Source organism: Phycodurus eques, chromosome 13, assembly GCF_024500275.1.
Source record: "Phycodurus eques isolate BA_2022a chromosome 13, UOR_Pequ_1.1, whole genome shotgun sequence".
NCBI classification, from domain to species: domain Eukaryota; kingdom Metazoa; phylum Chordata; class Actinopteri; order Syngnathiformes; family Syngnathidae; genus Phycodurus; species Phycodurus eques.
The window spans coordinates 17502300-17525061 of NC_084537.1; the positions used below are offsets into that span (position 1 = coordinate 17502300).

Genomic DNA, 22762 nt, shown 5'->3' on the forward strand with positions numbered 1-22762 from the left:
GAAATCGTCTTTTTCCATCGATATATCATTTATGTTACTGTGTACGGTGGACAAGAGAGCTCGAAGAGATATCGTCGAGAAAAGAAAGTCGTTTTGACAGTACATGTCTTACAAATATTTATGATTTTGCTGTATTTATTTGATTATATCAATCCCGTAAATAATGATTTGCAAAACTGTATTTTTCTTTCTTGCGATCGTTCGATCTTTCTGTCTGATTGGTCCTTATTTTTCAACGGGACGATATTGGTACTTGAACAATTGGTTAAAAAAGGCCAAACGTTTTTGTTTGTTTTGACGAATGTCTCGCCCAGTCAGTTGGGACAAGCTCCGGCTCGCCCGTGACCCGAGTGAGGACAGAAAATGGATGGGTGGAAATTTTAACATAGAATTGTACTAGAATTCAAACGCACCTTTATAAAACTAAGACATAATTGAGTTCGATGGTGGCGTTACACTGCAACTCCAACCCCACCTGGTGGACAAACGTAGAAAGCACCGCTTTACGCACCTTTAAATGGGTAAGAGTGTTTCGACTCTACAAGGTTTCATCAATTCGCAAAAATAAAGTGTAACTTGGAAGCGAAGTGGAACGCCATAGTACGACATTAATGACCGTAAATTTGCTTCCAAGTCCTCCGAGCACATGTAGCCGTCGCGTGTTTGTGATGATTTCATGAATTTCGTCTCCTCCCCAGCGCCGTAGAATCATGTCACGTGACCGTTAGTACTTCCTGTTTCTGTTGCATTACACACTCTCCGGTCTGTTTTCGCTACATCGGGAGGGCGCTCGTGATTGTAAACGAAAGAAACAATTAAAAAGAAATAACAATAACAGCTCTACGTTTTGATATACTTCAACATCCGCCATGTCGACGCAACCGGCTCACGGCGCGGCTTTCCAGAGTAAGTTAGCCTCCATCATGGAGACGCTCGCTCAAGCGGCCGTGTTGGAGATCGCGCAGCTGTGGGAGGACGCCTTCGCCCTGGTCCACGCCGAGCTCCGCCGTCGGGAGCGGGAGGTGGAAGCTCTGGAGAGAAAACTCCTGGAGAACCAGCGGCGCGATTGGAGTGTGTCGCCCGCGGCGCTCCGCTCCTCCGGCGGGGAGCAGCAACACGACCAGCCGCCGCTCACCACCGATGGTAAAACACTTAAATTGTCTAATAAAATACATTTCTTAATATAACTATGCGCTTGCATATCCGTCCAAATTCTCCAGCATAGAGTAAAAATTGGTGCAATCTGATTAATTGAAATATAAATGATTAAAGCGATTTTATAACACCATAACGTCAGATTTTGTCCAGTCAGGGCCACCATACGTTGTTGTTGTGTCTCAGGCAACGCGGAAGTTAGGCTGTGCTGGGAATCCCTCACTATCTGCTATATAGTGTCCTATATAGGGACTTTGCCATATCGCAGTGATGTTCGAATGTATCCCACAATGCACCTTGAATAGAAGTGAACAACCACAGTTTAACATTTCTGGCTCTGAGTGGGGGCCTGTTGATTGGCAGTTCTGACGCAAGCCATGAAAGAACAAAAGGGACACTTAAACTTAAATGTTGGCTCAGGTCACACACAATGAAAAGGTTTATAAGTGCCTATAGATTCCACAAGAAGGCAGCAAATATAAGTCCACTACTTGACTATTAGACAGGGTTTTATGGCTTAAGCATGAAGACAGCAAATATGCTGGGAACTCTAGATTTTACACTTGCATTTTTTTGTGTTCACTGGGAACTCTAGATTTTACACTTGCATTTTTTTTTGTGTTCAAATAAGTTTAATATGATTACAAAGTGGGCGGCACGGTGGGACGACTGGTTAGAGCGTCAGCCTCACAGTTCTGAGGACCCGGGTTCAATCCCCGGCCCCGCCTTTGTGGAGTTTCCATGTTCTCCCCGTGCCTGCGTGAGTTTTCTCCGGGCACTCCGGTTTCCTCCCACATCCCAAATACATGCATTAATTGGAGACTCTAAATTGCCCGTAGGCATGACTGTGAGTGGAAATGGTTGTTTGTTCCTATGTGCCCTGAGATTGGCTGGCAACCAGTTTAGGGTGTACCCCGCCTCCTGCCCGATGACAGCTGGGATAGGCTCCAGCACCCCCACGACCCTAGTGAGGAGAAGCGGCTCAGAAAATGGATGGATGGACAAAGTGTGTTGTAAAGTGTTTTTGCGGAAGTTTAAGTGTGTTTTTATATGGGCTCAGGTTTACTGTATGGCATTTTTGTCAACCCAGGTTTAGCCACCGACGGTGTCCCAACATCTGAACAGAGCGCCACAGAGAAGTCTGACTCCTCGGCCAATCAGAGAGTGGCACCGCCCCTTCAGGACAACATGAGCGAGCAGACGCTTGACGACGACGACGGAGCCGACAGGGATTTCCCCGTCAAGCGAGAGGACGATGAGAACGACGTCATGATTGTGGAGCACGTGACGGACGCTGAGGGCACCGTCCCCGGTGACAGGCCTACGGGTCGCGGCTTGGAAGAGGCCGTCGAGGACCAAGAGAGCCGCATGTGGTCGTCCGTTTCCGTTGGCGACAGCGACACCGCAGAGGAGGCGGACTACTTCCTGACCACCAATTCCCAGAATGTGGATTCGGAGATTCTGCTCATCGAGAATGCTTTGGACATCCTGGATACTTCCTCCGACAGGTTGCTCGCGGACGCCAGACACGCCGCATCCAGTCACTCGAGGGTTCCCGTGACTTTTGGACAAACTCACCGGCCCGGCCAATCTGACGAGAGGCAGAACTCCTTCCTCTCGGGGAAGTTCAATCTGGATAACGGCATCTTCATCTTCGACGACCAGAGGTTGGGCAAAAGCGCGGCGGGACGGCGGGTCAAGGAGAAGTGGTTCATCTGCCCGTTCTGCGGCAAGAGCTTCGACCGCGTCAGCCACCTGGAGATCCACCAGCGCATCCACACGGGCGAGAAGCCGTACACGTGCGACATGTGCGGCAAGTCCTTCTCCCAGAGGAGTAACCTGCGCACGCACCAGCGTACGCACAAGGACGCCTTAGCACCTCAGTGACCCTCCAAGACCAAGGGGAATGGGAATTTACAGAAATACGTGGATTATTACAACAAAATACATTTTGCCACCGTGCTCCGCCCACACGCAATGACGAAAACTCAAATTTAGGAGTCATCGGTCGAGTAGAAGTTCTTCAAATTTGGTAACAACTGGACCAACATTTTTTTTTAGCTATGAGGCATCAGTCGGACGACTTTTATTGTTTGCTTTGACTTGTGAGGAATGACTTGAGTTCTAAGTAGTGCTGGGCCATATCTTCTTGACATAATTTTCAAAATTTGAAAATTCAGACAAATTGTTCTGGAGGTGAATTTCTATAGGTTGGAAGCTCTGCAATCATAGCCATGAATGCAGTTTTACTAATAATTGGCATAATAATTTCTTCTGGAGTTTCAGTTTTCGGCCTAGGGTTTCTCATTTTCGTTTTGGTCAAGAATCTTCATTTCGGTGCATCAATAATTATATTCTGAAATACCTGCAGGGAAAAGTAATTTATTTATTTGTGATATTTATAATTGTTAAATAAACCTGCTTTACAATGTAAATCAATTTGGTCTGGTCCAGTTTTATACATTTACAAACTTTAATACAATAAAGAGTCATATTGAATATAGACATTAGGGGGGGAAAATTATATCAAATTTAGGCCATATTGCCCAGCACTATTTACGAGTGCGCTTCAGACTCTCCACTGCTCAAGTGAAGTGAAACAAAGTGAAGCAATTAAAAGGGAGTTTGCAACTTAAAAAAAAAAAAAAATCACATTTTGTCATATTTGCTAAAACCGTCATTACTTGACAGTAGTACATGACAAGTAGCGCTACGCACGAATCAGTGGTGATTCGAGTGGGCGTGGAAATGCGATCTTCGAATCGGAATTTTCAGACTCGAATCAGAACGAATCTTATAATATATTCTGACAAGAGCTGCAATTGCTGCCACGCCGCATTTACTTAAAAAAAAAAAAAAAAAAAAAAAAAAATTTTTAAATATGTCGCCATTTTGACTTACTGCGCATAGTTTCTGCGCATGTGCGAAGTTGTAGTTAGTTCTTGCATTTGGTCATGGATCAAGGGACTTCTCCGTTGCCTACGTGTAGTCCGAAAGCTAGTTTATTCTTAGGCATGTCGCGTGTCTTGTGACGTAATACGTACGCGACGGCCAATAAAGGGTGCATTCAGAAATATATTGGGACGGCGCTCTGCTACACTTGACCATTTCTGAAGAGTAGAGTTAGGACGTCAGATTGAATTTCCCGACGCACCCAAAATTTTGGGGTCGGTGAAAACGTGTCAGTGATGTGAGACTTCTTTGTAGTGTCTGAGACAGATAAAGGTCACAAACTATTTGCATTCCGCAACAACGCAGTGCCTCTTGGGGGACAAGTCTACAAAATGCTTCAATACGACAAATTTAATCAGGCGCTTGTATAAGGAACATGAGGAGGAGCATAGCGGGTTAAAGCAAACGCAGCGTGGAAAAAGAAAAGCAAACAACGAAACGTACGGTGAAGCAAACAGCACCCGTCCGAATAGCCACGACAGTGAGAAGAGTTGGCACGCGGATACTTAAGGAGTTCATCGTGCTGGCCGACCTTTAATATTATGGAGAACCCCGTATTCTTCCTCTTGAATCTGAGTGATCGGTTTATTTAAGCTTGCTAACAGGTGATCAGCACCCAAAAACCTGATCGTGCAAAGCCTATCCCCCCAAAAAAAAAAAAAAAAAAAAAAAAAAAAAAAAAACCTGGAAAGTGTCGTCGTTGCAGCGGTGTCCGCTGAGCTCTGCCTAGCAGGCCTGGGCGCGTGCCGCCGGGTGCTGTTTTTATTCAACTGTTTCTTCTGAAGAGCTGTAAACTGCTTAAGAAGAGGGACGGAGTTCTGTTCCCAAGACTGCGGAGATACAGCGCAACCGATCATGCGTGTGTACAAAGAGAACGCCACAGCTCAGGTTTTTGGAATGAAACCTGTGCCAAGAAAGACTGCCTGCTGCGGGAGCGGCCGCTCTGCACCAAGGAAAGGAGAAATAGACAGCACTCACTCGTCCACAACACACGAAAGTACTACCGCGTGTGTGTCTGTGTGTGTTTATTTCTTTACATGTGTTGTTTTATTTATATTTTACAGTGCTTTCTTTTTTTCTTTATTAAAAACGTAACCCCCAAAACATTTTGTTTTTGGGAGGGGCTGGAACGGATTAATGGCATTTCAATTCATTTTAAATGGGAAAAGTGTTTTTAAGTTGTGCGCGTGGTAACGGAACAAATTAAAACATCTAAGTTGAGGTAGCACCGTAGTTCATTTTTAAAAGACGCCAACAAAAAGTGGAAATGACCCACGCAAAGACCAAACCCCAAATTGTCCGCAATTTATCTACCCCCCTCCCCCATCTGTCCAGGACCCCCCTAAAGAGGCTGCTTCAAACCAAAATTGTAGATTTCCCGCGTCTTTTCAGCCATGGCTTCTTGACAGAGCAGTTAGCTTAGCATAGTTTGAAACAAATTTCCTTGAGTATTGAGTAAAACATTCCCTTACAAAAATGTTTTATCTACATAGAGAATGTCACAATACAAGAATGTTTTTAAATTGATGATGCTGTGCTTTGATGAATAAACATTTACAAGTAAACCGTTCAAGTTGTTGAACGCAACACAATCAATAGTATCAACACTGTGCTATAAAAGATAAGGTCTGGCCGTGACCCTGCCACCATCTGCATTTCATACACGTAGCTCAGAAACGGTGTAAAAAGTAAATGTGGAATTTTACAGGATTTTAATACAAAATAATTTTAATACAAAAGTGAAAGGTACTGATACGTAATAGGGTTTTAAAGTCGATCCGCAAATTTGCCGGCTTTCAAGGTAGTATCGGGTTAACGCCTGTCACTTTTCACGTCCTGTTGTGTTGAAGGCAACTGTACAGCAATTATTTTCTACGTCACACACAAGTTCTAGGAACCTTTAGTTATTGGTAGTTGTAGGTCCTGGAACTAAAAGGTTCCAATAAAATAAGTTCCTTGAGCGGGGTGACTACCCTTTTGTTTTTGGGCCACGATAAATTATCATAGAACTGAATTCATACACAAGCTCCTGTAAGTGCAACCAATAAATGGTCCTCCAAAACTTTCTCGTTCCGGTGGTAATCTTCCTATAGTGGAAATGGCAGGTCTTCTGTTACGTCAGTTTTCCAAAGATTGCTAAATCTCTTGAAACTACAACAACATCAAGCTTTTTGTGACTTGATAAATGACCCTGGAACTAAACTTACAGAATAGTTCACAATGGTCCACCAAAAGTTCAGAGTTCGAGGAGAAAAATTATTCCGGTGCAAATGGCGGATCTTCTGTCATGGCAATTTTCCAAAGGTTTCTGGACCTCTCAAATTGACAATCCCACCTGGCAGGGTCTTTTTTTGGCCGAATAAATGATCCCAAGACTAAAATAATTGAATAGTTCCTGCAGTGCAATCACACAATGGTCCTCCAAAAGTTCTTCGTTCCGAGGTAATGTTTCTGCAGTGGAAATGCCAGATCTTCTGTCACTGCAATTTTTCTCAACCTCTCAAAACTACTAGGTTTTTTTTGGCCTGATAAATTACACTGGAAGTAAATTTACACAATAGATCACAATGGTCCTCCAAAAGTACCACGGCAAAGGTCCTACGGTGGAAATGGTAGATCTTGTGTTACAGCTTTGATGCATCAATTTTCAAAAAGTTCCTGGACCTTTCGAAAGTACTACCCCATTTTGGAGGCTCTTTTGGCCCTGATAAATTACACTTGAACTCAATTTAGACACTAGCTCCAAACATAGAATGGTCCTCCAAAAGTTCCTGGTGGAAATGAGGATCTTCTGTTATGGCTCTGATGCAGCAATTTTCCTGGTTCTTGCACCTCTCGAAAGTACCTTTTTGTACCATAGTAATTGACCGGAACAAAATTTACAGAATAGTTTACAATAGTCCTCCAAAAATTCTAGGGTAAAGTTTATCTGGTGGAAAAACTTTCTGTCACAGCAATTTTTCCTCAGGTTCCTGGACCTCTACAATGTACTACCCCATCTGGCAGGGCCTTGTTTTGGCCCCAATAAATGACCCCAGAGCAAAATTTAAACATTGTGGTCCTTCTAAAGTTCCTAGTTCTGGGTCAAAGTTCCTGCGGTGGAAATCATGTCTTGTTGGCTATAATGATCTGACTGCGGGATCTTGTGTTACTTTGTGAAAGTGCCAATATCCCGCCTTCACTGGGTCATTTACGTACAAAAGGCGCAGGGTGACAATGGCTTAACTTGTCTATATGACCTGACCATGGGGGTGCAGCAGGATGGCGTTGGCGTGCGGCCGTGGCCGGAGCACGCCATTGCTGTAGTAGAAGTGATTGGTGAGCGCTTGGGACAGTTGGTACGATTCGCCGCAGTCCTCTTCGTCTTCCGGCCCGCCCGCGGGGGGTGCCGGCGGAGGACACCAATTCTCTTCCGGCGGGGGCACGGAGACTTCGCCAACGTCCGACGGGTCTCTCGGTCCCACGACGTCGTCCGAATGAACTTTCAAAGGAAGCAGAGATGATGGAAGACCAGAATCCTGCAAGTTTACACACAATGTTATTGAAAGACAAAAACAATAGAATTTCATTATTAAAATAAATCATTATTATGGTGAGAATGTTTTTCATCAGATGCTGACCAGTACCAGCGACATGTTGCTGCTCTTCCGGTATGAGTTGGCCCTCCCCCTGGGGTCATCTTTCTCCAAGTCGGTCACTCCCACCCTGCCATTGTCACTTTCGTCGTGCCAGGCGACGGGGCGGCCCGGCCCCTCCGAACCCCCCAGGGGCGCCCACCTGCCGCCCAGAGTGGACTGGCTGCCTTTGTAGATGGGCCGCTCCTGCAGGGCAGATGACATTGAAATAGCAAAATTAATATGATTATTTCCGATAATAGTCAAAATGGAGGATGTCGGGGAGGACTCGCCAGAGACACTTGGCTGGTTTTCATGCGGCTGTCTGATCTGAGCAGAGCATAGTCTTCAGACTGGGAACAAGAAATGCCGTGGATTAGGCGGTTAACATTTGGGATTTTTTTTTTTTCCCCCCCCCTATCTATACAAATGTATTATTATTATTAAAAATGACTTGACATGGTAATACTGTGCAAGCTTTTTATTGGATATTGGTGATGCTATGAGAAGTGCTCAGGAATTAACGTCCTGAATCAACTGGAATACGTGAAATTCTAATTGTAAAATCAAGTCTTTATTAGAGGGGGGAAAAACATTTTAGTTCTACCCTTGTGAAGGTTTCTAAATATTTCATAAAAAATTAAATATCAAACAAGTAAAAAGTAAAATGAAAAAGTAAACAAAGGATTAGAAATCATTTTAATTGAAAATAAAAAAGCAAATCAATATTTTATCATTCAAATTCACATTTTTTTTGTAAATTAAAGAATTGAAATAAAAAATAAAGCTCTGTGTGAAATAATGAAATAAGATTTTAAAATAATAATCTGAACTGAAAAGTAATACAATTTTTAAAACAATTAAAAACATGAAAATGTAAATGTTAAAAAGTGCAAATAATTAATTTAAAAATAATTACTTTTTAAAAATGAAATTTATAACAAACAATAAGTCAAAGAAATGTATAATAAATGGTATACATTTTTTAAAGTTTAAATTGAAAAATAAAACAAAAGTAAATTAAATATTTTAAAAATAATTTGAATTGAAAAACAAATTCAAAAGTAGATAAAAAAAATAAGAAAGCAGCTAAATTAAAGAAAATTGTTTCATAATTAATAGCTACAAAATAAAAAAATAATTAAAATTAAATAAATACAATATTTTTAATGACTATATTCCAAAATATAACTCAAAAATAATGTCACATTTTACAATAAGAGCAGTGTTTTTTTTAATCATTTGTTTAAGTTGTAAGGACAACATGCCAATTGATGTTGCAGATGTGTTTGTGTGGCGCATGCAGTGGAAACAGAAACAGACACAAATAACTATCCCAAGTGTGTGTTTTTGTGTACCTGTGCTCGTGGGTCAGAGCCGACAGAGTTGAGCCTCCTAAAGGAAGCCTGCCGGGTCAAAGTGTTGACTTCCTCCCTGAGGCCAAACAACAAAAACGGCTTTGTGTTAAAATGTTCAACGTGTGTGTGTGACTTTCTCTTTCTGGTGTGGCTCACATTTTGACGCTAAGCTGCCTCTCCAGCTTTTTGTTACGGCGTCTGTGGTGGCGCACGAGCAGCAGGACGACGACGGCCATGACCAGGACGGCGGCCGCGGCCGAGGCGCCGATGATGATGATCAGGGTGGACGAGTCGGATGCCAGCAACTCCTTCCGCTGAGATTTCTCTGCGAGGAAAGAGGCTAACAGACATGGTGACGTGTTCACATGGCAATAATGTACTGAAGATACACGCTTTGCTGGACACTTCATTAGGTACACCCACACGCTCTTATGGCATCTGCTAAAAAAAAAAATCAGAAAAAAATCCCCCAAAAAAAATCAAAGCTTTAAAATCAATTGAGTCTTGAGGCTCATTTCAGATCATTATAAGTTTCAATAAATATTACTGGTTTTCCATACTGTAATTTACTGTCTTTATTTATTTACTATATTTAGGGTGAGGATTCAGGTTGTCATTTTAAAAAGTTAGGATTTCTTTTTGATATTTTTTAAATAATACAAATATTTGTGGCTAAACAAATATAATCAGAATCCTACATCCTATATTTAATTGAGATGTTTTTAAAAAATAAAACACCGATAATAATAAAAACAATGTAATAAATAAGTATTGTAATAAAATAAATAAAACAAAAATAGCCATAAATTAAAATACAAATTTATAAAAATCCTTACATTTAATCACTGAAGAAAATAACACTGGGGAACACAATTTTTGTTGAGTTAACAAATTTTTGGGTGCGGAATCCAAAACTGATCTCAGTTTTGCCCGTCATATGTTTTAACTATAAGATCTCCGTTTTCTTAAAAAAAAAAAACATGAAAAATGTATGACTTGCTAAATAAAATTTAGTGAGTCATCTTAATTTAGTTCGTTTTGTGATTTTTGGTACTACTGCTTATATTTGGACCGTGATGGACTGTGCCTAGTGCTTGTGAGTACAATTGGTGAGATACGCCACAAAGGGACGGAAAAGTTGCAGCACAACAATCAACGTTTTTTTGTCTCATAAAGTCAAAACCTAAAAAACAGAAAAAACACTCACCAGTCACAGTCATCAAGTAGTCAGCCTTGGCCACGCCCACTTCGTTGCGGACAGCGCACTGGTATAGGCCGCTGTCGTCCAGACGCAGGCCTCGGTCGAACGTCAGACGCGCTCCTGACGCCGTGACGCCGTCCGGCAGAGCCCCGCCCCTCCTGCGCACGCCATCAAGGAGGCAAGAACGGAAGTCAGTCGGCGCGCATTACTCCTACTTCACGTGATGGGGGTTTACATTTAAGTGCCGCCATCCTACGTGTTCTGACTCTAACGTTCAACCATCTTCTATTGTGCTCATCGTTAATGTCACTCATCCTATTGTCATTATTACTTTAGCAACTTAACCACATTTTGTGCGGGTTAATAGTTATTTATTTTCTTCTATAGTTTTGTAAGGATCACGTGTAACCACCAATTTGCAGGCACCTGAGCCATAAAAACCCAGCCAATTCCCTCTAAATGTCAGTTTAGTGGGATGAAAGCAGACACAATGGAGACTGTTGGATCAGGTTGCCCCCAGTTTCACCACACACATCACTTAATAGTCCTCCTTTTGCCAACAACCCCACCCAAGCCCAAAATGGAGTCAGCTCAAGTTTCATGTAGATGAATCCCATCTAACCTGCTGTGCATAATAAAGACAAAGGTGGAGGAAAGTTTTTTTTTTTTTTTTTTTTTGCCATATGTAATGCTCCTGACTGTTTTTGCTGCCGTTTATGTTCACATCTGTTATTACGGTATGTATAGTATAGTATTCATATATTATCATTGTTGATTATTTAGTCATGTAGCGCACTGCTGACTATTCTTGCTGCTTTTGTTCACATTCACATCACAGAACATAGTTCTCTGTTCATACACTATATTGCTACATACAATGCCACTGACTATGCTTACTGCTTTAGTTAACATTTTCATCCACAGTGGGTCCGGAAAGTATTCAGACCCCATTCATTTTTTATATTGCAGCCATTTGCTAAAATAATTTAAGTAATTCCCCCCCCCCCCCCCCCCCCCCCCATTAATGTACACACAGCACCCCATACTGACAGAAAAAAAAAACGGAATTGTTGAAATTTTTGCATATTAAAAGAAGAAAAACTGAAATATCACAAAGCTGTAAGTATTCAGACCCTTTGCTGTTACACTCATATATTTAACTCGGGTGCTGTCCATTTCTTCTGATCATCCTTTAGATGGTTCTATACCTTCATTGGAGTCCAGCTGTGTTTGATTATACCGATTGGACTTGATTAGGAAAGGTCTTCACCTGTAAGGTCTAACCTGTCTATAGAAGACCTTTTAATCACTAGCGTGCTAATGCTAATCGCGACTGCTAACTGTTTAGCAAAGGCTGATTTTGTTGTCTCAAATTCAGTTTATACCATACACTCACTACCAACATATGCAGTTTAAGGATAGAAGTCCAGGCCTCAGAAACAAGATTAAAATGCATGTTAGTCGTAAAATAAATTTAAAAAAAAAAGAAATAATTGATTTTCTTTCGGCGGCGATGACTCGACGAAATAGCTATAGTATAATCGTTTCAAATAAGGTTCGATCGTGACAGCCCTCATGCTGTCCACGTTCACTTCTGTATTCACAGTATCTATTAACCATGGACAGTTTGGTGCCAGTGTGTGCGTCTAATGTGTGTTTTAGCCCAACGATAGTACTAGTTAAATCACGACACAATGATTAAGCGCTTAGCGCTCGTCTCCTGCTCCTGAGAAAACATTCCCCCTTGTCCTTTCATCACTGCCGTTGCGCGTCATCCGCGGATCGTGGCACATTCCTCTTAAGTGCGTGTAAATGTGCCTGCGTGTGCGCCGGCTCGTGCCAACAAGTCCCACCATGTCCAGGAGATGTTTTGGGGCGCGGGGAAGCCGCCGGCATTGCAGGTGAGCGCCGCCTGGTCGAGACCCGAGAACCAGTTGTCCGTCGTGGCGGCGATGGTGGCGTCTGGGGGATCTGACGGACACGAATAAAAACACAACATGAGCCAGCGTGACAACGAAACGTGAGACGTCAACAAACGTGACAACACGTGGTCCCGTCCAATGTGGAGATCAAAAGTGAACCTTCGTTATTGCGGGGTACACGTTCCAGACCCACCCGCAAAAGGGGAAAATCCACAATATCGACACCATATAATTCTTTTATAGTTTTACTCCACCCACGTGGTTTTTTTTATCCCTTTCTATGCCTCTCTGTCAAAATACGTGTTGACGTGAAACCGGTCTGTGGTGCAAAAAACGGTGGGGACCCCTGTACTGTGCTGAAAAAAATATCAATGACATCATCGATTAATCGACTTCGACTCCACAGAGCGTTGTCGTCCGGCGACGGCGGGTCGAAAGTCCCCTGTAAATTGGAAGATGAGATACCAAAAACACGTGATTAGCGATCAATCGACTTAAGCGTTAAACCTCGATGCAGAGTAGTAAGGTCCGCTCGTCGACTAAGTGGTTCAACCCCCAGTACCGGGATATGGACCTTACAGGGAGAACTAAACCCCAGATGTTACAACTTCCAGTTACATTTTACACGTGCATATCTTCCTTATCTGATGCTGTTTACTTCAAAATATGTTGTATTTATTGCGTAAACTCACCGACGAAGGTCAACCGTTTTGATGTCATTACGTTTGCAAAAGTCGCGCGAATGTGCCGTGTATCCGTCCGTCCTTCCGGTGAAGGGGAGGAAGTGACGCCACAGTTAAAACTCATTCACTGCCAGGCCTTCACGTTAACGTGGATATTTGAATTCGACAGCCGTCAATGGCAGTGAAATTAATGGGACTACTAGCTTGTTGCCTTCCATTTGAGCAAGCCCGGTTTGTTAAAAATGGCTCGGGAGGAACTGCAACTCCAACTCCTGCTGTTGTACTGTGCCTTTGTTCACAATAGTGTGGGCACTTGTCGGCCTTTCGGCCTGCGGCATTTGTAGGCCATTTTTGTATTTCATTTGTTTGCCAAACTGGCACAAATTCAGAATTGATTTGCACTGCTTTTGTTATCGCAATAAGCTAGGTTCACGTTGTGTTGGATTGTACAACCTTTGTTTTGTATGTTCAAGCCGTCTCGAATTAAAATCATTTATTTGTTTCAATCTTAGCCCCTTTCTACGTCGCAAATAATTGAAAAGGGTCGTAACAATGTTTTACATTTTTTTTTTAGAATCAATACTTGGTATATTTAACAAATAAGGAAACTATGCACATTTACAATATAAGAAAGTTTTGACATCTTAAGGTTCAGTTCCCCCTTTTTTTTTTTTAATGTCATCACACCTCAAAGCGCACATTGACGAGTGACCTATGAATCGGTGTTAATCAGCGTCGGTGTACTCACAGTGCACCACCAGCTGGTTAGCAATCCTCCGCGGGCGCTCCAGGCCGGGGTGGCGCACCAAGCAGTCCAGCCGCTTGCCGTTCATGCTGCGCAGCGGGTGCAGCGAGAAGTAGCTGGAGACCGAGCCCCCCTCGCCGGTGCGGTTCTGGGCCTGGCCCGGCACGGCGGTTTCCCAGGAGAGGGTGGGCAGCGGGCGGCCCACGGCGCGACACGATGCGGCCACGCGGAACGACTGGCCCTCCACCAGCACCGCCGGCTCCAGCGAAGAGATGGGAAGGACTGGAATGAAAATATAAAAGCGCTGGTTATAGTAAGCAAAGGTGTTCGGATCACTTGTGGTTTGTTTGTGCTTTTAGAGAATAGGTTAGTTTAGTTAGGTGAACAAGGAATTTTGACTGAATTGGGGGATATTGCATCAGATATTAATATACAAATAAAAAAAATCTAAAAAGGAAAATGTAATCAAACATGATACAATTTTAAACCAATGAAATTAAAAAAGAAATGGAAAAGTATAATGACAAAATATTAAATACAGTAAAACAAAAACTAAAATGTATAATTTTAAACAAACACCTTAAAAATTGTAATGATGACAATATATATTATATTTTGAATATAAAAAATATATACATTTTAATATCAATGGATCTTGTATTATAGATGTATTTGCTAAATTTAAAAACAAATGGAACAAAGAAAATAAACTGAGTAAATTAAATATGACAGGAAGAAATACAGAAAATAAAATTACATTTTAACAAACATTTTAATGTTTTTTTAATTCTATATGTTTATATCGATATATACATGTTATATCATTTAATAATTTAATCGATTGTATCAATGTTAATTTATTTTGCGTTATATTATTGTACCTCTAAATTAATGTCGTCTTTTCCCACACGATACAGTACATCTAATTTCTGTTGTTCTTATCATTTCTATACAGATTTCTGTGAATTATTTGGAGGTGTGTGTGCTGATTTTAATGTCCTTTAGGACTCAATAAGAACACTATTGAATTGGTTTAAGCATCCTTCATTAATTGATCTTGTTAATATATTCATTTCTCTATTAACTTGGGGCCCTTTCTCGAGTTTAACACATACAATAGTTGGGCGACTACAACACCCTGTTATGTTTCTCCTCGAATTAAAATAACTAATCAGTGCCCGGTTATAAGTGGCTGCAACTAAGTCAGGAGTCGGGTGCGTCAGAGTGAATGTTTTTCTGTGTTTGTGCTGCTTTGTTTCCTCTGTCAAGGCAACAAGAACAACAACAACAACATCTGTCTTCGAGTATCAGACGAGGCTTTTTTAAGTCTTTTTTTGATTAAAATATAAAAATAAAAAGCATGTTGAGAGGCAAGCGCACAGACATAATTGGGGGAAGGTGCTCAAGCCAAATAAAGGCCATCAAAACCCATGGCAAAAATTATAACATTTATTTTTGTCAAAACCACACAGTCAATAATAAAACTATGAGAGCCCCTTCAAAATTGATATAAAAAAAGACAAGAAGAAAACTGTTCAGGCAGGTTGCCAAGAGGTCGACAGCAACATCGAAGAAGCTGCAGAAATTTACGGCAAGTACAGACTACTGCAGGTGACAACAATCGCCAGTCTTCTTCATTTGTCCAAGCTCTGGGGTCGGGTGACAAGATGGAAGCCTTCTCTTACAAAATATAACTAACACACAAACACACACACACACACACACACACACACACACTCTCTCTCCCAAACACTGGTTGGAAGAAAATGTGTTACGGCCGATAAAACCAAAGTAAACATTTTTGGCCATAATTCCAAAAGGTATGTTTGACGCAAACACAACTTTGCTCATCACTAAAGGAACAGCAGCGTCATGCTTTGGGGCTGTTTTTCTTCAGCTGGAAATGAGTGGACCGAAATATGAACAGATACAAACAATACTCAGTCTTAGCACAAAACCTTCTGACTTCTGCAATAAAAAAAAAAGTCCGAAAAAGCCTACCAGAACATCTGAACTTTATTTGGCCTCCACCAGAGGCACTTGAAATGGTGGCAAGTAACGTGAGTTTTAACGTTATATGTAATTTTTACAGCCACATCCCCAGAGGGTGTGCACACTTGTGCAACCACTATCTCAGCTGTTTATTTTTACTTCCCATCTCTAAAAGATTATTAAGAAATTTGCGTTGAACGGGTTCCAGATCATATTAACGGTGGAAAAAGTTTTTAAATGATTTATCTTGGTCTCATGTTTCATAACAGAACCCTAGCACTTGGAGTGTGTAGATTATTTTTTAAATTTTTTTATGTCCACTGTATATTAGTTTTTTTAATTTGAATTACCTCCCAACGTTATTCCTCCTTTGTAAACCTTTACCCATTTATCCTGTAAATGTTTGCATGAAAATATCCCCTTGAGTAAAGGTGACTTTAGAGTTTTGGCCAGGATCCTCTAATAATAAAATATGGACATTTTACTTCCAGTACCTGCGTAATGTTTTCAGCGGACAGCCACGTTATAACGTCAAGTATTGTAGTTCATTTTGGACCGTACTGCTCACTCTGCTCGGGACTGAATGAGAGCTAAGTGTAGGTGAACGAGGAAGAGGTGGTCAGCAAATCCAGATCAGATATCAAAATGCTTTTGGGGGGGGGATCGATGACAGAGAGGGTCATTTTTATTTTTATTTTATTTTTTATTTTTTTTTCCAATCTTGATGAATGAAGAAAAAAAAAAAAAGGGTACATTTTTCCATCAAGGTCAAAAGGGCAGGTGCTGGAGCCCCACTCAGGGTCTATCAGCGCACGTGCCTACACGATGACAAGACGACGTAGAACGTCACGGAGTTGAATGTCACTTATGTCGTTTGGAGATAAACACATTTTTGTGCGCTTACTCTCCCATTACCGACACACGACAGTGATTCACGCACAAACCACAAAATCGTCTGCCCTAAAACAGGAAGTTAGCATAAACGACAAACCAAGCCCTTTGTGCCTTGCACGAATAGAGAATGGGGCGCAAAACGCGCGGGAGCTGATTCAACAGAAACTCGAGGTAAAATGTGACACCGCCTGCTGCTTTTGATTGACAGCGAGGTCTCTCTGGGTAGAAAAATTGACATGTCATAAAATAACTCAACTCTCTTTTTATTTATAGAGTACTTTAAAAACAACTACAGCTGTAATGAAGTGGGGTATGATTTTAATTATTTGCAGATTTGCATTGTTACTTTTATTTCACTTGTTTTTAATGATTTATTTGATTGTTTACATTATGTATTTTATTAATATACTTAATTCTATTACATTATGTTCTTTATTTATAGTTATTTCTTGACTTTTCATTTGTATTGTAGTGTATTTACGATGTTATTAGTTACTTGAATAACAGAAAAAATACAAAAACTAATTATTATTATTGTTCTATGAATATTTTGATGTTTTTTGTGCTATTCTTCCTTACTGCACTTTTTATTTTCATTCATTATTTAATGTTTTAAATTTGTTTTATTTTACATTTTTAATTGTATTTCATTTTATTATTTATCTATATTATTTACTGTTGTCTTGAATATTTAATTATTCAAGTAAGTTATCGTGCTTTATTGTATTAGTCCATGTCGATTTTATTTTTCTAAATTTCCCAATTTATTTGATTGATTGTTTTAGTTTTTATTTGATTTTTTTTTTTTTTTTTATTTGATTTCAAAACCAGGCCCTCGCTGAACGGCAACCCATTTAGGCGGAAGCCCAGTCGGGCCTGAACCTTCAACTAGTGGCTTTAATAACGCCTCCATTGCTTCAAGACGTGACAACCACGTAACATATGGACAGAGCAGCAAAAAAATAAAAAATAAAAATAAAAAATAAAAAAGGCAGATTCAAAACTTACCCCACACGGTCAGCGTGATGCGCCTCTCGAAGTTTCCCTTGGGGAACGTGGAGATGTGGCAGGTGTACGTGCCGTCGTCAGATTCCTCCGTGTTGGGGACGAGGAGAGCCGAGTTGGCGATGGGGTTGTCGCTCTCGAACCTCACGCGACCCGCGTAGCGTCCGAACTCTGTCGGAAGGAAGGAGCGCGGGTTTAAAGAAACAAAACAAAAATACATGTCCCACAATGCATCAGGAGGAGAAGTTGATTTATAGAGCCAGTTTCACTTTGCTATTAAATTGTTAAGTTTCTATGTCTATCATGAGTGGAGGCACAAAAACAGGATCCAGGTCCAAAAAAAAAAAAAGACACAGGCAGTCTGCCATTTTGGCCCAAAGAGGGCATTTTAGGGTCAATTTGGTGGCATCCCCCTGATTTGGGGGGGGGGGGGGGGGGGGGGGGGATATGCCCCTCAAAACAGTTTCACTTTGCTACATGAAATTTGATAGGATCGTCTATCATGAGGATACCCACAAAAAAGTCTGAAGAAGCCATGGCAGAAAACACACAGGAAGTTTGACATTTTGGTTTGAAGCCAACATTTTAAGGTCAATTTATTGAAAATGTACATTTGGTGACATTCCCGGGATTTGTTTCTTTTCTTTTCTTTATTTATTTTTTTTTAATTCGGCCCCAGAAGACCGCTGCGCTTAGCAACGTCTGGTTGGTGTGTCTATAAGACTCACAAAAAAAGTCTGGCATTTTGGTGTTAAGAGGCAATTTTACTCATTTTGACAACTTCCACGGTTCCCTCAAGAACGAATAAATTATTATTTTTTTAAAACTACAAATTTCGTCCAAGTCTGACCAAGTCGGAACCTCTTATACTAGGCAGGGGGACAAATGTTAAAACATTTGAGTTTTCATCATTCCGTGTGGATGGAACATGGCGACCAAGTGTGATGTTTCACCATAAAACACAGCTACATGAAATGTAATAACAAGGTACGAAAAAAATGTCTTCAGAAGTCGTACCCGAAAAGACAGGAAGTTTACAATTCTGTTTTGAAGTGGCCATGTTAGGGTCATTCTGACAACTGCATGGGTTCCCTCAGAAACAAACCACTTTCGACTGTTTGATTATGCCCAAATTGGAATCACATACTGTATACTATACCAGATTGATAGGCGATAACATTTTCGAACATTAGCAATTTTTTCATTTTGTGTGAAGCGGAGTATTGCTGAAAAAGTTTTGATGGCTTGGCATGAAACAGTAATAACTCAAAAACAACCAAATCGTCCGTAACGCTGAATCCGCTTTGCCTACCCGTGTGTCCTTCCGTGAAGTGGGCGGTGATGATCTGGTCCTTGGTGCCGTCACGCAGCTCCTTGTACCAAGTCACCTGCACCACCTTCTCGTCCACGTCACCCTGGTAGCGACACGGCAGCCGAGTGGCGCTCTCGGCCAGCGAGCGCTGAGACGTGACGGCCCGGAGAGGCTCGATGAAGACGGCGTGCGTGCACGCCGCTTGGGGGGGGGAGAAAAAAAAAAAAGAAATGAGGAATTAAGGTACTGTTATGCCCGCCCGTGTGGGCAAGGAGAGTCACAGTCGATGCTCTTTCAGCCATTTATTGAACTGGACAAACAGTCAAACATGCAAATCCAAAATGAGAACACTCACAAGAAGCGACTCCGATTCTAGTTCCTTACATCGCCATTGTAAAAAGGGCGACTAGTTTTAGTTTATTTCAGTTGTATCGTACAGTGCTTATCTTCTCTTTTTACTGTTGAAATGTACATGCGATCAGATAATGATTTGCGGTGAAGCAGGATGTGGCTCACTGCCCAACGTTATTCCCGTATGGTCTATTCCGACACTGTTGTCATCAAGATGGTGACAGCCTGACTAGAAAGACAACTGTTGTTTCCCAGTGTTTTGTTTTTTTTCCTTATAGTAATTTAGAAAATACTGCCAATAATAAAAAAATACATAAAAGTCAAAAAATAATTTACTGTGTTGATGCCTTGATAATGTGTTCAGGGTGTCCGTGTTACATGCCGAGTCTGTTGCAACAGGCATGGAGGGGGGGGGGGGGGGGGAAGCGGCGGAACAGAATGTGGCCATGTGGCATTCTTTGACTTCTTGCCCAACTTTTTGCGGACACTCGCTGCCAGGTCATGGGTTTTTATCGGTACGCCATTTCCTGTCCCCTTCTTAAGATTTTTGTGACGGGGTGATCAAATGATCAACGGTCTTAATTTCAAAGTTCAGACAATTGCTGTTCAAAAAAAAATTCTTGAAATAAAACATATATTAACATTTTAAATGTATCTAAAAATATCTTACGTGTTATGTCACCAGTCAGTCTTCCGTTATGAGTAAATTGTTTATTTTCCAAAGAGATTTAGGCAATTGCGCATGTTTTTGTTTTGTTTTTTCAATTGAAAAGATGTGAAAGCCTTCAGAGGGCCCCAAAATAAAAATAAAAATTAACATTAAATTAAAAATAATTCATTTAAATTTGAACACAATTGCATAAGAATTTAACAAAAGAAAAAAACAACCGCCATGACAACATGCCATGTCAAATTAAATCCAGATGTGATCCAGATTGCACATTTGGCAGCAATGTAAACACAACATGTCAAATCCCGTCAATCTCAGTCAAATTTCAAGTGATTCACTTTGTGGTGGTTTTTTGGGGGGGGGGTTGTTGTTTTTCTTCCTATGCAGCTGGTTTGGTTATGTGCACGCTCATTATAATGCCAATTAATCAAAATGAAATATTTATTGTTATGAGGCAAGTGTGTTTTAATGATCATGTTTGTGAGGCGAGTTTGTATTGAGAACTGGAAAAGCTTGTGTGGCAGCAAAGCTTTGGTGCGTTCAAGCGACCTCGCGTTTGTCTGAGTTGTTGTCATTTAAACGCTTTGTTTTTTTTCCACGCTGAGCTACTGTTCGGCCCATATCAGCGCTGTAATCATTAATCAGCAGCCTCATCAATCAGTAACCCCTCTAAGTTTAAAAAAAAAAAACGAAAGAAAGCACAAAAGGCCACGTTCAAAGTACAAATGTTTGACTTCAAGCCGTGTTTGTATCCCACGCTTCAGTGTGTCACTTCTCGACCAAATGTTTGCACTGGAGCCCCAATTTCCTCAATATTCTTATCAATACCTGCCACATTTGTCACGCCAGTTCACAAGCACCGCTAACGGTACGATTTTTTTATCAAATATTTATCCGTAATAGCGTTCAAAATAAGGTTAGAAGTACAAACGTAGCGTTATTCTTTCAAGTTGACTACAAATACAAGGAAACCTTTGAAATCCCTACTCGGCTGCCACGCACGTGAAGGCAACATAAACCGACTACTACTCACCGAACAAGACGACGAGCAGCGGCGAAAAGTTCACATTTCGCCGAGTAACTTCCATTCTTGTTCCACAAATGAAACCGCCTTTATCGGAGCTGCTTAAAAAAAAACATCCCCCGTGACTCCTAAACAATCACAACGTGCGTTCATACGTGAGTGTGGACGCGCGTGCAGGTGAGTCTTTCACGCGAGTAAAAAAAAAAAAAAAGAAAAGAAAAACTTGATAATATATTAGTTTTAGCTGACCTCGCGACCTCTGCTGTTTGCTAAACAACCAATAAGTTAATGAAATTGTTGACTATTCGATTAAGTGACAAAATAAAGCGTGTTGACACGCGGAAAGCTACGTCCCGACTGCACCTGTTGTTGCACTGATGTAGTTTAAAGCAAGCCACGCCTCTTGGTCAACGGTGCGTTCGCGTGCCGGTACGAAAGTAGGATAGTGCAATTTCTAAAATGCGCTTACTGCCGCTAGGTAAAAAAAAAAACAACATACATCTTATCTATTATGACTTATGCAAGTATCAAGAAAAGCTTGAAATGATAGATAGATAGATAGATAGATAGATAGATAGATAGATAGATAGATAGATAGATGGATGGATGGATTTTCTTGAAGTTGCCTGGTTTCGTGTTCAAATAACAACAAATACCAAATTAGCCTCTTAATTGCGTAATTAATACTCACTTTGAATACCCTAGGGAAAAAATGAATAGCTTTAACCTAAAACCAGAAACTCATAACGGGGATGTCCAGAGGCGGTGGAACTGGGGGGAACTTGGCCAACCCCCCCACCCCCCTTTACCCTGTGTGTGCAGCAAACAGTGCCCTCGGAGCGGCAAAAGGTTTCTATCAGCAACCTTCCCACCGTCGACTATTGGATTTCGGTGGGACAAACCTCCATTAGCACTTCACATATACAGACAATGTGTCACTAGTATGAATATTGTTACTTCTCTAGAGTAGTACTTTGCTTACACTGGCGGGTACACACACATTTTGCTACTGAATGTCACTAGGTAAACTCGTTGCATTGCATACTTTAGTTGTAAAGCAATTAGGTTGGTAATAGTACTTATACATTGTTAATGCTCCACTCACACAATAGAAATTCAATTAGGGATTTTGGTCTCAATTAAGATTGAATTCACACACTCTCCCCTGTTGGACATTCAACCTAAAAAGCCAAAGATGCTTAAGTGTGTGTGCATGTGTGTAGGGTGGGTCAGTTCACAGAAGCTGAAACGTCGGCAACAACAGCAGCAGGTCGGGTTATTCCGGAAAGACGAAGCCAAAAGCAATCAGTAGACCGACTGAGACGGCATTCAGTGCACTGCACTCGTTCATTCAACTGCAGAGAGTACCCGGCGTTTATCGATACAAGTGGAGCGGAACACAAAGTGTTCCTCGGTTGTAAACAAATTTAAATGTGCTACCTGCTGTATAATACAATATTAAAAAAGTAAAACTACTCAACGTTTTAAGTTGTACTGTGTTTTCAAGTAAAATGATGTAATCATGTGAGAATTAAGTCTTAAATCGTATTTCCTTTCAACATAAACTTTTGTTTTTTTGACAAAAAAGTTGTAACTTCATGAGAATAGTCAGATTGTGGTTATGAGAGAATGAAGTCTTTTTTTTCCAAAGAAAAGCTATGGGATGGATTTTGAAAAACAAAATCGAGTTTTATGCAGACTAAGTGGGATTTTTATCGAGGTTGATTTTTACCTGGAAAAATACAGTAGGTCTTACTCTGAGGATATTCTTATTTTTGAAAATACCATTTCTTTTTTGGTGAAAAGAAAAATAATTTTTTTCCCAAGTGGTAATATTAGAATGAAGTCAGTTTTTTGAGAAAAAACTTTTTTGAAGGCTAAGTC

The 22762-nt window shown here is 41.0% G+C and overlaps 2 protein-coding genes across 4 annotated transcripts; one reads left to right on the forward strand and one right to left on the reverse strand.

Moving 5' to 3' along the window:
• The first annotated feature begins 729 nt into the window (after positions 1–729).
• On the forward strand, positions 730–5241 carry LOC133411212 (zinc finger protein 286A). The gene is made up of 2 exons (XM_061693262.1): positions 730–1143; positions 2246–5241. The coding sequence occupies exons 1-2, from the start codon at positions 870–872 to the stop codon at positions 3040–3042; spliced, it is 1071 nt and encodes a 356-aa protein (XP_061549246.1). The 5' UTR covers positions 730–869; the 3' UTR covers positions 3043–5241.
• A 561-nt stretch (positions 5242–5802) lies between these two features.
• Positions 5803–21241, reverse strand: nectin4b (nectin cell adhesion molecule 4b). Of its 3 annotated transcripts, none has more exons than XM_061693261.1 (11): positions 20888–21241; positions 18834–19034; positions 17525–17692; positions 13634–13912; positions 12134–12251; positions 10287–10438; positions 9236–9404; positions 9080–9155; positions 8015–8074; positions 7728–7928; positions 5803–7625 (listed from the first exon to the last, which is right to left on the reverse strand). In XM_061693261.1, the coding sequence occupies exons 1-11, from the start codon at positions 20940–20942 to the stop codon at positions 7338–7340; spliced, it is 1767 nt and encodes a 588-aa protein (XP_061549245.1). In that variant the 5' UTR covers positions 20943–21241; the 3' UTR covers positions 5803–7337. The 3 variants fall into 3 exon arrangements, with proteins under 3 accessions (XP_061549245.1, XP_061549244.1, XP_061549243.1); XM_061693260.1 differs by having other exon boundaries at positions 7734–7928; positions 9236–9419; XM_061693259.1 differs by having other exon boundaries at positions 9236–9419.
• Positions 21242–22762: the final 1521 nt, after the last annotated feature.